Source organism: Chelonoidis abingdonii, chromosome 8 (genome assembly GCF_003597395.2).
Source record: "Chelonoidis abingdonii isolate Lonesome George chromosome 8, CheloAbing_2.0, whole genome shotgun sequence".
NCBI classification, from domain to species: domain Eukaryota; kingdom Metazoa; phylum Chordata; order Testudines; family Testudinidae; genus Chelonoidis; species Chelonoidis abingdonii.
In genome coordinates this window covers 7,177,993-7,190,338 of record NC_133776.1, presented here as the reverse complement: position 1 = coordinate 7,190,338, position 12,346 = coordinate 7,177,993, and the positions used below count along the sequence as shown (strand labels likewise).

The window sequence follows — 12,346 nt, the reverse complement described above, 5'->3', positions numbered from 1 at the left end:
GAGGCCGTTAACAAAGATTACGCTGTCAGCAAGGTTTCTAGCAGCACACTTTTCCTTTCGAAGGCACACCTAAAACTGGTATCAAAATTCGTCAAACCTCTCTGTGCATCATTAATTCTGACATGCTGTAAAGAATTAGGTCTAATCTGCCATTCTGTATAGGGACCACAGCACTGTGTCCAATCACTGCATTTTAGATACCATTTCCTCTCTCGCAATCACACACCCCCACCAAACCCACAGGACAACAGAGGCTGCTAATCTCCAGCAGAAGGTATTTGTGGGACCAGAAAAACATATTGCCTTCATTTGTGCCTGCCCCACAAACCTAAAGGGAGGGGGTTCTTTATAGCACGGAGCCTGGGGAGGTGCCCCCAACTCTGGGAGATGTGCAATGCAATGCTATGGCATTGGAGGAAGGGGCTACGACAGGAAAAGTACAATTTATAAGTGGCAATCGCTGGGTTTTCATGGTCAGAAGAAGATGAATCAGGCCACACTCCCCTTGACCAGGCGCCCATGTGCACATACACAGAGTATGTTGTTCACTCTGTCACAATTTCAACCCCCTTCTCAGTTCAGGAGAGCCCAGGACTCCCATTTGTTAACTGGGTCAGTACCATGGCAGAGGCAGGTCTGCTCCCCTTTTGAATAAAAACTATTTATGCCCATTAGGGTGAATTAAACAACAAGGTTTAAAAAAAGAAACGAAAACTGCCTCCACCTGAGCGAGGCTGCCTGGTTTTCGCTGGCGCCTGGGAAGATGGAGGGAAGGCACTCGGGGTGAACAAACGCTGAGAAGGAGTTTGACTGACAGCTGGACAGAGGGGAGGGGGGAAGAGGTTGTTTTGTGAGTGTGGGAAGTGGGGAGAAGCGGTACTGTTACTTTTGACAATTGCTTATTTGTTGTCTGTCTGGATCTGTCTTGTATTTTAGATTGTAAAATTCTTATGGGCAGGGACTACCTCTAAGTCTGTATTTAGATACTGCCTAGCACAGTAGGGCCTCACCTCAGTTGGGGCATTTAGCTGCTATTAGAATACACAATAATAATAATAATGGCTTGGAGAGTGTGGGGCAGGCCCCCAGTCCAGCAGGGAGCTGCCTGAGATGGCCAGATGTCTCTTCTTTCTTGGTCCAAAGTATTTAAATTCAGGTTTTCCAAGGTGAAAAGCTGGCATGTTAATCTGGCAGTACGCCAGGGCGTCCACAACCACCTGCCTCTTAACTGACTCCACAACATTGCTTTAACCCAGGGCTATGCTTTAGGACTTTTATTTTACACAAAGGAGCTAACATGTTAATGAAACAATTACAGTTTAAATTGCAAAGCAGCAGCCAGACGGGAACCTTCATGGATGAAGTCTCGTATTTGAAACTCAGGGTTCCCTGGAGCTCCGGTTCCAATCCCACTCTGGTGGGTTCAGCCTGCCATCATCTCCAGGAAGCACAGTGAAGTCCTGTGCAGTGTATTGGGGGTGCACAGCTAGGAACAGAACCTGTCTGTTCTTCATATCCCTCGGTATTCTCATATCCTTGGGGTCTTGCCTTCAACTGCTGTGCTGGGTGCTATGCCCCAGCTGGTTTCCACCATCCCTTCTCAGGAGTGCCGCTCTGTGTGACAATCTCTAAAGCCCTCAGTATGAAAATATAAGCTACTTGTTTTCGGTTCCAGCTTCCCTAATGCATTTTGCCCATAAATATGAAATAATTGTAACTGTCCCCAGTGAATAGGTGATTTATATATAACATACAGCAACTGACCCGTAGCCACAGTGCTGAAAGCATGACAATGGAGTAGCAGCTGCAGTAAGGAGTTAATGAAAATTTAACATAATGTTATCTTAAGGGCAAAAAATTCCAGTACATCACCCTTGGTGAGAGCCTGCATGGTACTTGCACTTCTAAGTCTAGGTAATTTAGAAAATGTAATTACTTTGATAATTACGTTTTAAGGCTAGAGATTTCAAAAATATGACTCCTTTGTTCAGCAAATGCAAGGCCACTATACACTGCTCTCTGCTGCTCCCCTCTGGTCAGAGCAGGGTTAGTCATCTGCAGGAGGGACTCGAAGAAGCATCACAGCATCATGGCCGTTTCCACTTCCCATCTCTAAGCAACTACACGGCAATCAGATTTATTCTGTCCTGTTGCAATTATTTGTTATCATCACTTGTTCCAGGCTCATCCCCTACACTCTGAAGCTAGATGCTCTAGGTCAGCACTTCTCAAATATCATCGCGCTGCGACCCGCTTCTGACAACAAAAATTACTACACGACCTCAAGAAGGGGGACTGAAACTTGAGCCCAAGCCTGAGCCCCGCCGCCCCGGGAGGCAGGAAGCCAAAGCCTGCAGGCTTCAGCCCCAGGTGGTGGGGCTGAAGACGAACCCTGACCCCCATTACCCAAGGCTGAAGCAGAAGCCTGAGCCCCACCACCCAGGGCTGGAGCCTTCGGGCTCTGGCTTCAGCCCCAGGCCTAAGCAAGTCTAACACCAGCCCTGGTGACCTCATTAAAAAATGGGGTCCTGACCCACAGTTTGAGAACCACTGCTCTAGGCGAGGCCAAGCTACAGGAGACACACTTCCAACTGTTGTCTGACACCATCACATAGTCACAGAACATTGTCAACATTTCTCTCATGGTCCACAAACACTCAGACACGGTCTACACAAAAATTGCAAAATTTTTACTATGCCAATGCAGTTAAAGTAATCCAGGCTTCCTGGTGGGGAAGTAGTTATACCAGTATACAAGAGTTGCTCCTGGTATAGCTTGCTCCTTCTCAGCTGTGTGTAGACCAGGCTTAAAAGTCTGCACTTTGAAGCCACAAAGGGAAGATTGTGACCATTATGTTAAAACTGTAGGTAATAGCCCAAGAAAAGGGGTAAGCTTTGAGAACCAGGGGTTTTTCCTCCCAGCATGACTGACCGGGCTGGCAAGGAAGGAGAAAATGAGACCAATACAAATGCTTGTCCGTTTTACTGTCAGTTAATCCAATGTAAAATCTCTTGCTGTTAACCAAGGCACAGAGCACACGAAGTTACCATACTCTGCCACCATCACTACTGGACAGCACAAAAGCAGCTCTCATTAGAACTGAGAGCATCTTACTGGCAAGAAAACGGAAGCCGTATCACATGCACAGAGACTTATTACTAAGCTTGAAAGACCTACTTTTTCTCCATGTTCCAATATATTTTGCAAGTATTCTCCATCCTCCTGGTCTGCATGTACTGGGCCAAGAGGGATAAACATCCTCTTATAATACAAAATGATCCCTGAGAACTCGTATGTTATGGCTCTCCTTACAAAATGGAAATCTTGACCCTCGCCCACTGTGACTGGTTAAATGACCTTTGCAATACAGAACTAGGACCACCTGGGATAGAACTGGAAGAAATATTTTATCTGAGGCCATCTGAAACAATTACACTAGGTCTGGCTATAGATCTCGCATCGGCAGCTACACAACCAGTCCTGGCTTGTGGTCATAGCTGGTAGCAGCCTGGGGGTCTCAGATGCTAAACCTGCCAGAAATATAGGTCATAACCATACAGCTATGAATCAATAGTGTTCAGCATATTTTAGTTACTTTGTTTCTCGCTCAACCTTTCAATGCATCTGATTCTGTTTTTACTCAGATCAGCAAAGTGGCTAAAAGAAAGAAGCTTTTCGAACTGAAATGCTATTGGCCTCAGATTTTAAAGAAAAGAGCCCCACGGTCCCAGAAGTTTCTTAAAACAATGGCACAAGTGCCCACAAAAGTGTGTGGAGAGGAGGCAGAAAATAGGGCTGCTGATTTTCAAGATATATGCCACACAACTAGAAGTGCTAGATCTATAAACATCCTTAAAAAAACCCAAGCCAGCCAACAGATCTAATGGTTCATGTTTTCCCCACCGCCCATTGCGTGCAATCCCCTCCTAGAAGCTTGTAAAACAAACATTCTTTCCCTGTGGATTTGATCCCATTGCATTTAACCAGCATGTTTCCCTATTTTTCTAGTGGAGCTGATGTTACTGACTCTTTGTATTTATACTTCCTGGGCTGAGCTGTTTAGTGGATAGCTTTGTGCACAGGCCTTGTAAACTGCTGCTCCAGAGATGGAAGAAGGGTTGGGGTGACACTTTGTTCCTCTTTCAAAAAAATAACCCCCCTTTAAATAAATGCACACATACATCCATAAAAGAGTTCGCCGCCTAAAAAGAGATTGATTTTGTTTTAAATGATACTTCAGCAATTGTTCTCCAGATCCTTTCAAGGCGGTCCAAAAGTGGGCTAAACTCCTGAATGGACTGCCCTTTAACAATTCTCTATACTCCCTTCTTCTAAGTTAAGCTTCTAAATTTGGAGAAAAATATAACTCCTGGGTGGGGGTGAGAAACTGTGAATTTCTGATACCCTGGTATTCATGACAACTTACACAGCACGACAACAGAAACATCCTAACCTGGATTGCTGCTGTCAATTCGATCATCAGAATGTGATTTGAAATAAAAACTTCTCAGGTGCCAACTCACTACAGCAGCCAGTAAAAATATGCAGGAATACCTAGAAATTGAGGAGACTCTGCTCCCGTTTGGATATCATGAGGTGTCTTGTAAAAACAGTGCATGGTTACACTTGGATTTCAGGGAGGACAATGGCAAGCCACAAAGTGAATCTGCACGTGTGTCTGGGCAGAGCAAGAGCAGGGTGGTGGGAAGGAGATGAGGCGTTACCTCCATGCCATCAGAATCACTCCATCCCACAAATTATTCAGAACTTCAGAGCAAATACTCCTTAACTGGAGAGCGCAGGGCAGATTTTCGAGCATGCCCAGCAGCTGTTAGCTGCTATGTAGATAACTACAGATTTGAGAATGTGGGTGCTGTGCACTTTGGAAGATCTGGCCTCACTTTTGCCTGACACGTTTGTGCATGAGGCCTCTACAAGTCACGCTACATCTTAGGGCTAGGCTGAAAGATGCTGTAATCTACACTTACGTAGTACAAGCAGTTCTGATCCTTCTGTCAATGAAAGGGAATGTGGGGCACATGAACAGTGACATTTTCCTTTCGGTGCCCCTTCCTATCTGCCCTGTGTGCAATCATCTGCGGGACTTACTTGTTGCTGTCCCGATACTGATAGATATAACAGCCTTGAGGCATCCCGCTTTCCTTGTCCAATGTAAACGAGAGCTTCAGCTGCAAAGGGGGAAAAAAGGAAAAGAAAAGAATCACATTTAGGCCGAGTTCTCACTCACTACAGCAACTTCATGAAAGGCTTGTGGGAGAAAGCAAGCTCACCAAGACTGACACGCAAACACTGTGGCCTGGAATATAACATGGGGTTCCAAACCTCAGTGAAAAGTCACATGCATTGCAGAAAAGCTCTCTCTTTTTCCACCCTTTGTTACTATAAAGTGTTTGTGGTTCCTCTGAAATGTACGGGTCATAACGGTTCACCCCTCCAAACCCACCCACACACACATCCCTTCACCAAAGCTATTGCGGTTCTCCTCAGACACTAAAGAAATGAGTGTTCTCCATCAGCAGCTGTAGTTCCCACGAGCCTCTTTCTCTGAAAGCCTTCCCGGCTTCATCTCATTCCTCCAGTGCATTAGAACAGAGGAGAAACCACAGAGGGAAAGGTGACAGATTTTTCCTTCTGGGCAGAGTTATTAAAGAGCTGTTAGGAGGGTTTGTAGTTTGGACCAGTGTCCAGCAGGAGGCTAGGATGTGACCTGGAACGCTGCTTCCATTGCAAGTCCAAGACGGGATTCGGTAAGAGTTTTAAGATTTCATATGTAACCTAGTTCAGTTTTATTTAAGGGGGAAAAAACGAATCCTGTTTCGATAGCAGTCGGAACAAAAAGAGTTCTGCAGGGAGAACTGATTAGTGAGAATGTTTCTATAACCTAAGCTACCAGAAAGCAGAATGGGGCTGACCTTTCAAATGTGGCTTCGGCTGTCCAGGGGTCCCTCTTGATCGAAGTGGAGGCGGCTCTGATCAAGAGGAATCATCACATGCTATACCCAAGAGATGGGTGGCAGCATTCGGCTCTATTTACAAAAGTTAGGTGCAGCCCTCATGCTCCTGGCAAATCACACGTGTTTCCCCAGCCTGGCAAAGTTTGGAGACCCCAATATGTATTGTGCACTTCGGACAGAATAGGTAGTGTGCTTTGGAGAAAGAGGTGATGGTATTTATGTACCAGGGCCCAGATTTTTAAAGGTATTTGAGCACCAAACTCCCATGGAAACCAATAGGAATCTGGTGCGTAACTATGTTTAGAAACCTAATCCCAGGTAGGGCTGCTTTAGTTTTGATCTAAGGTGAATGGAGTAATATTAAAGAAAGGGGCCCATGAACACCTGGATGCTGAAGGACACTTGAAATGAATTGGGGAGCCCACCTCTTTTATAGAGGCTTGACCCACAGAATCTGAAGTAAGTGGGTCTGTTCTTTTTAAATGCAGGGAGATGAAGAGCCCACTGCTAAGCCACTGCATTTATTTACAAATTCCTCTGGCTTATGAACTCCAAGGAAACTGCTAACGGAAATTAACTGCCTATTAGGGAGAAAATGCTGTAATAAATCATTTTTTACCAGTAGACTGTTAACACAACCGATGTTCTGGATCATTAGCTGTTGTACAGATTTTTCCTTCTCAACAGGATAACGAATACAAAGTAACACAGTGTGCTCTTGCACAAATAAAACTGAAGCTGCTGAAAACTCAGTCATCACTGATCCTGAATAGAGAATTAAATACAAGGCTGAGATCTAATCCACCAGAACTGCTGCATGTCTTGCAGCTCCCTGCCAGATGACTGAAATACACTCCCCCTCAGTTACTTACTGTGCACATCGCTATCCCATGCATATTCCTTGGACTTACTGGTAAATAAACACATCCTTATTTTGTGTCAATCCGGGAAATAAGTGCTATAAGAAAGGCTATACTGGGTTAGACCAAAGGTCCATCTAAGCCCAGCATCCTGTTTTCCGACAGTGGCCAGCGACAGGTGCCCCAGAGGGAATGAACAGAACAGGTCATCATCAAGTGATCCCATCCCCTCTCGCCCATTCGCAGCTTCTGGCAAACAGCGGCTAGGGACACCATTCCCGCCCATCCTGGCTAATAGCCGCTGATGGACGAAATGCCATGTTCCATATACTCCTATTTCCTGTGAGTAGCTACCTTCCTAGGGACACAGTTATCTTACTTCTAGCAGCAAATTTCTAAGACTCACCTGTGGAACAACTAGAGCGCAGTGGACTGAGTAAGGAGTTGGGAGCTGCCAGATGAGAAATGGCTGGTTTTACCAAACCTTTCCGGCCTTTGTAAAACATTTAGGCCCTAGGGGAATCCATATCCTGAGCCAAACTAATACCAGCTCTCACTGGCCACATAAGCCCTGGAGAATCTGGAAAAGAGGAAATAAATCACATTTCAGGTTTATACTAAGGGAATACAGCACGGAAGGTGCAAAACTGTACGTCTGATTTCAATCAGCCTTGACAAACCAAATCCAACGGGCACCCACTGACACCCTTATGAAGTCTGTCCATGTCAGCCTTGGATCGACAGCCATGAGAACTAAGCTACCCTCAGGGCTCGCATGTTGCCCTGTCACAATTCTGGCAAACTAAATCAGCCTCTCTAGTGCTGCACAACTAACCTCCTTTTCTCCAGCAAGACGCACTACCAGGAACAAGCTCCATTCACGGAGACGAGGAAGGAAGAGAAAAGTTTGGGAAGAGAAACCACCTTGTTTTCCTGGGACACAGTCAAACACATAGATTTCTGGTCACTCTAGGGGAAAGCCAGCGGCTAACTACGCTACCAGGTATGGGGGAGAGCCCTAGACAGTCCAAGCCAGCAGCTGTAGGAGACAATCCCAGTGCTTGGGGGTGCTGCGTCAAGGGGGACCTCCTAACCTGGCCAGGACAGGCTAAGTATGGCAATATGCATTTAGGCTTTTGTTACGTTTAACCCTTTCCTCTCTGCTTCTGGTGCTACTGTGACTAAATAACAGATACTCTTTGGAAGAAGCTGTTCTCTGTCACTGCATTTCCTAGCTGGTCGTAGCTCCCAGAGAGGACTCTGCACCAGGAGCCCCACTCAGCTGGAGCTGCTGGAGGCGATATGGTTAGAAAACGGGGGATGCTGTAATCCAGTCATCCAGACAGAAGTGGGATGGATTGTGGGATTCCACTCTTGAGAGAAGTGCAGTTACTTGAAAGAAATGCCCACAGAGGGAGATCCCAGGTACCCACAGCTCACCCCTTAGCCAGAACAGCTGACAGTAGATGCATGCTAAAGCAGGCATGGAAAGAGAATGGCTCCTCTGCTGACCTCCTGCAGCAGCACTTGCTAGAGGCTAGAATGCAGCAATAGCCAAACAAGGAGCATTGTCAGAGGGCAGAGAGAGAGGATAAGGGCCCGGCTGCTCTGCACTTTCCAGGTGGTCACCACTGCCAACAACAAAGGGCCGTGTCTGCTTCTGCATCTGTAGCAATAATGCTCTGGCCAAGCCCTCGATGGGAAGTTGTGTGCGCGCACAAGGGGGGTTCACACTGGATTCTGGCTAAGTTCTGGTGTTTGTGGGGGAGTAGGGGTGGGCAGAAAGCCAAAAATAAGACGGGAGAAAAGCTAAAAGATTCAACAGGGCTAGAAGAACCAGCTGAGCATTGTGGGATGCAAACTGTCTCAAAAATTGTGCGCGAGTATAGCCTTAGTGGACTGTATTATGCTGCCCATGAGGACATCAATGCTGGATTACTGGTTTTCCATCTCCATCTAAATCATTCTAAAGAGACAAGTCTATAACAGGAGGCAGAAGCACAAACCCCACTGACTTTTAGTGGGAGATCGTATCAGACAATCCCATCAACTTCCAGTGGGACTTGTGCTTCCAGTCACGTAGATGCTTCTGAAAATCCCACCTGTACGTCTTTAGCTCTTCTTACCGCTACAGCAAATTTACAAGTACTTCCTAACGCACGCCTCAGAGAACCAGCTGCATGAACTATGTCTGCCCATGCAGACCCAGACACAGACTGTCAGAGTAAAATAGCCAACAACGTGGGAGAGGGCTTAGTTTAGAGCAGAGTTGGACTTTTCATACCTCCGCTTACGTATATAATTCAGCGGACATGCCAAAATAGCTCACAAAATCCACCTAGAGTATCAGAATATCTATTTCTTAGACTGGCAAACTGAGGCACTGGTAAACCAAGTTAAGTGACTTGCCCAATGACACAGAGAGGCAGTGGCAGAGCTGGAAATAAAACTCACACATCCTTTCTTCTAGTTCCTGTGAAGATCCTGACCACCAGACAACATCATCCTTACTATTTCATCCTATGTAACCATCTTCTCCATTCACTCCTGCCCAAAACCCATTAACTAAATAGTAGGAATTCTATTGATTAACTGAATTAAGAAAGTCAAATGGGAGGCTGGGGGGATTCACTAGTACAGTAAATTTCCCTGAGCAGTTTATCTGCATTATCATTCATCCCTTTCAATTTGCTCCACAACTGCAGAGATGTCACTGGACATTCACAGTACAGAAGCCAAACGAGCAATTGCAATGCCTCCACTCTTTGTCCATTTGACAGCATTGCTCAAACAGCCGCAGCTCTCTGAATCTGCTCCGCCTATCTCGCTCCTCGTCAGCATCCAGAGACTTGCAGCACAACTGACGATCAAACGGACAGAACACAAAGAAAGGCCACCCATCTCCGAATAAAAGCCTGCTGACTTTGTGCTGGGGGGAATGTTTCCTACAAGTTCAGTGCGACCCTGTCATGGTGACCAAGATCCCTTCAGAGCAGGCTATTTCTGGATTACGCATTTTCAATCTCTTGGTTTTATCACATGCCTTCCGGTGCACTGGGGGAAGGAGGAGAGCATTAGCAAATGTCTCACCCTTCTGTGTTCTTGTGCGATTTGGCTTGCACTGCCCCCTTCAGCTAGCACACCCTTGAAATCCAGGGACTAATAAAGAACCATGTCCAGTTCAATCGCTCTCCACACAAAGAAACCCTCTTCCCGCCATGTGGGTGAATTCCGTGAGAAAGGAAGCTGGAATGTGCCATTACTGAGAACAGAATCTTACCTACCAAACCAGCCTCATCAATAATGAAGATGTCGGAGGGGTAGGGAGGTATGTGAATAAGAGCTGTCAGAGACAATTGTAAGCCCCAGACAAAAGTCAAGCGGCGGTTCACAGAAGCCAGAGATGGATGAGATCTAGCTGATCAACGCCATTCTCGACAGAGGTCACATCACACTGATTCTGAACCACCGAGCCCACTCTATCTCTGCAAAACCCACTTGTGCAACACCACAGCTCCCTGGATTGTTAAATACTCCCCTGCACTCTATTTCTGTCATCCTGGAGGGGAAAACAGTCAGTGCAGAAAGGGGATGTTCTTCGATTCCTGCACTGCCTTCCATCAGAAGATCTCAAAACTCCATACAAATGATTAAAGCCTCAACTTTAAAGCATCCCAGGCCAGAAAGGATTAGAACAAAGAGTAGGAGGAAGATAAGTTCAGGCAGAGACAAGAATAGAGTTCTGCACTTCAACGAGAGGCAGTACTGCCCAATGGACAGGGCAATGGACTGGAATTAAGGAGAGCGGGGTACTACTGGGTCCTGGGGTTCTGCTGTTGGCCTTGAGGAAGTCACTTCCCTCCATGCACTTGTTGCCTGACCTGTGAAATGGGAAAGTGATACTCACCCTCTTTTGCAAAGTGCTTTGAGATCGAGGGCTGAAAAGCTTATACAAATGCTAGGTTTTACTATTATTTTATAACTCCATGTTCCCAGCTCTCACCCTGCCCCCCTGAATTCTCTGCTCTCCAGTCACAGGCAGGGCAGGGGCATTTTCTCTTGGACCAATGACTTCTAGTTCTTCCTACTGCCCACCCAGACAGGTATCACCCTCCGCTGGCTGCATCCCTCCAGCATTCTGGGCAGGGACTGCTTCTATCTGCACTGGTACAAAGTTCAGCACAACGGGGACTCTGGGTCCTGACTGGGGCATTTGGGTGCTGCAATACTGGAGCTGCGTATTAACAGGCAGCATGACTCTTCTGTTCACACCATCCCATACAGGACCTCACTCCCTCTAGTGCACGAGCAGAGCCTGGCAGAAACAAAGCTGAATTCATGGGGATGGGGGGATATCAGCTCCTGTTTTCCTGACTCATTCCAATTTGCTCACTTGGGAATTCACTCCTGTACTGAAGCCCCTTTGCACCAGAGAGGGAACAGGCCTCCCCCGGGGATGCTCACGGTGCAGTAGATCCATTGGTGGAGTCTCAAAGCTGGCTTTGCCAGCTCCATACCTGCCCACAGGCAGGCAAGGGGCCGTTGAAGGTGTAGGGGGCTTTGCGGTCTGGTGGTTCCGTGCCACTGTAGGGGCCCACAAGGGGCTGCCCTATCCCACGCCAGGGGCTTTCCCTTTGTCCCTGGCCCAAAGACCCCACGACTCGCTGTGGTTTTGACAATTCAGCCAGCAGCTGTCCCCATTTTTAATCAAAAGGTTTAGACCTGCAGCAATTAAAAGCCCAGGCATGTGACAGAGCCAGAGAGCTCAAATCAGGATTAAGTGTTAGGAAGGAGCAGCCTTCCGGCTTCTGACACTTTGCCAGGACCTATATTGCCTTGACTGGGCGAATGTTTGCACCCCTTGAGAAATGGTTTGGCTTGGTTCCTCTTTGTTCCCAGAGCTTGGCTCTCACCAGAGACCTTCTGTCATCTGACAGAGTGGGGAGGTTTTCAGATGCACACCCCACACCAGAGATGTAGTATCAATTCAGCTTAAATAAGCAGGTCAAATGTTTCAAGCTTCCCAGCCCTGGAGCAATTTACGGGGCAGATTCCGCCATGCTTAGTTCCATTGTGTAGGAGCCTAGTTTGCAAGCAGCTCCATTGCAATTGGTGGGAATGCTCAGGATTCCCCTGAGCGAGAGCCTGAGGAGCAGAACGTGGTCCGAAAGGCACAGAAACGTCATGGATTCGAAGGTTCTGTGAAAAAGAACAGAAGAGAGTCTCCCGAATGTTTTGGCTTGTGATCAATTCTGTCAGCGTTGCCGCTGCATGCCCCTCCCTGGGCCTTGCTTTTATCGACAAGAAAGAGGTGACTTCAGTATTGCCCTGTTATCAAGTAAGTCCAAGATCTGGTACTGAACCTCTCTCTAGAAACAAAGGTTTCTCACTCTAAGACAAGCTCCAGAGAGTTTTTTAAGAACAAACTTAGTGAACAAGCAGGTTTTGATGCCCCGCCCAAACTTCAGTTTTGACCTGAAAAAAAAGCCCTGAAGTCCTGACACTCCACT

General features: G+C 46.8%; 1 protein-coding gene across 4 annotated transcripts in view; it reads right to left on the bottom strand.

The window, feature by feature from the left end:
- The window catches only part of DIS3L2 (DIS3 like 3'-5' exoribonuclease 2), a 404,569-nt gene that overhangs the window by 57,826 nt on the left and 334,397 nt on the right, over positions 1-12,346 (bottom strand). For all 4 annotated transcript variants that reach the window (XM_075068347.1, XM_032803899.2, XM_032803901.2 and 1 more), the window contains one exon: positions 5,111-5,190. In XM_075068347.1, the coding sequence (XP_074924448.1) occupies positions 5,111-5,190 (80 nt within the window). The remainder of the gene's footprint in view (positions 1-5,110; positions 5,191-12,346) is intronic.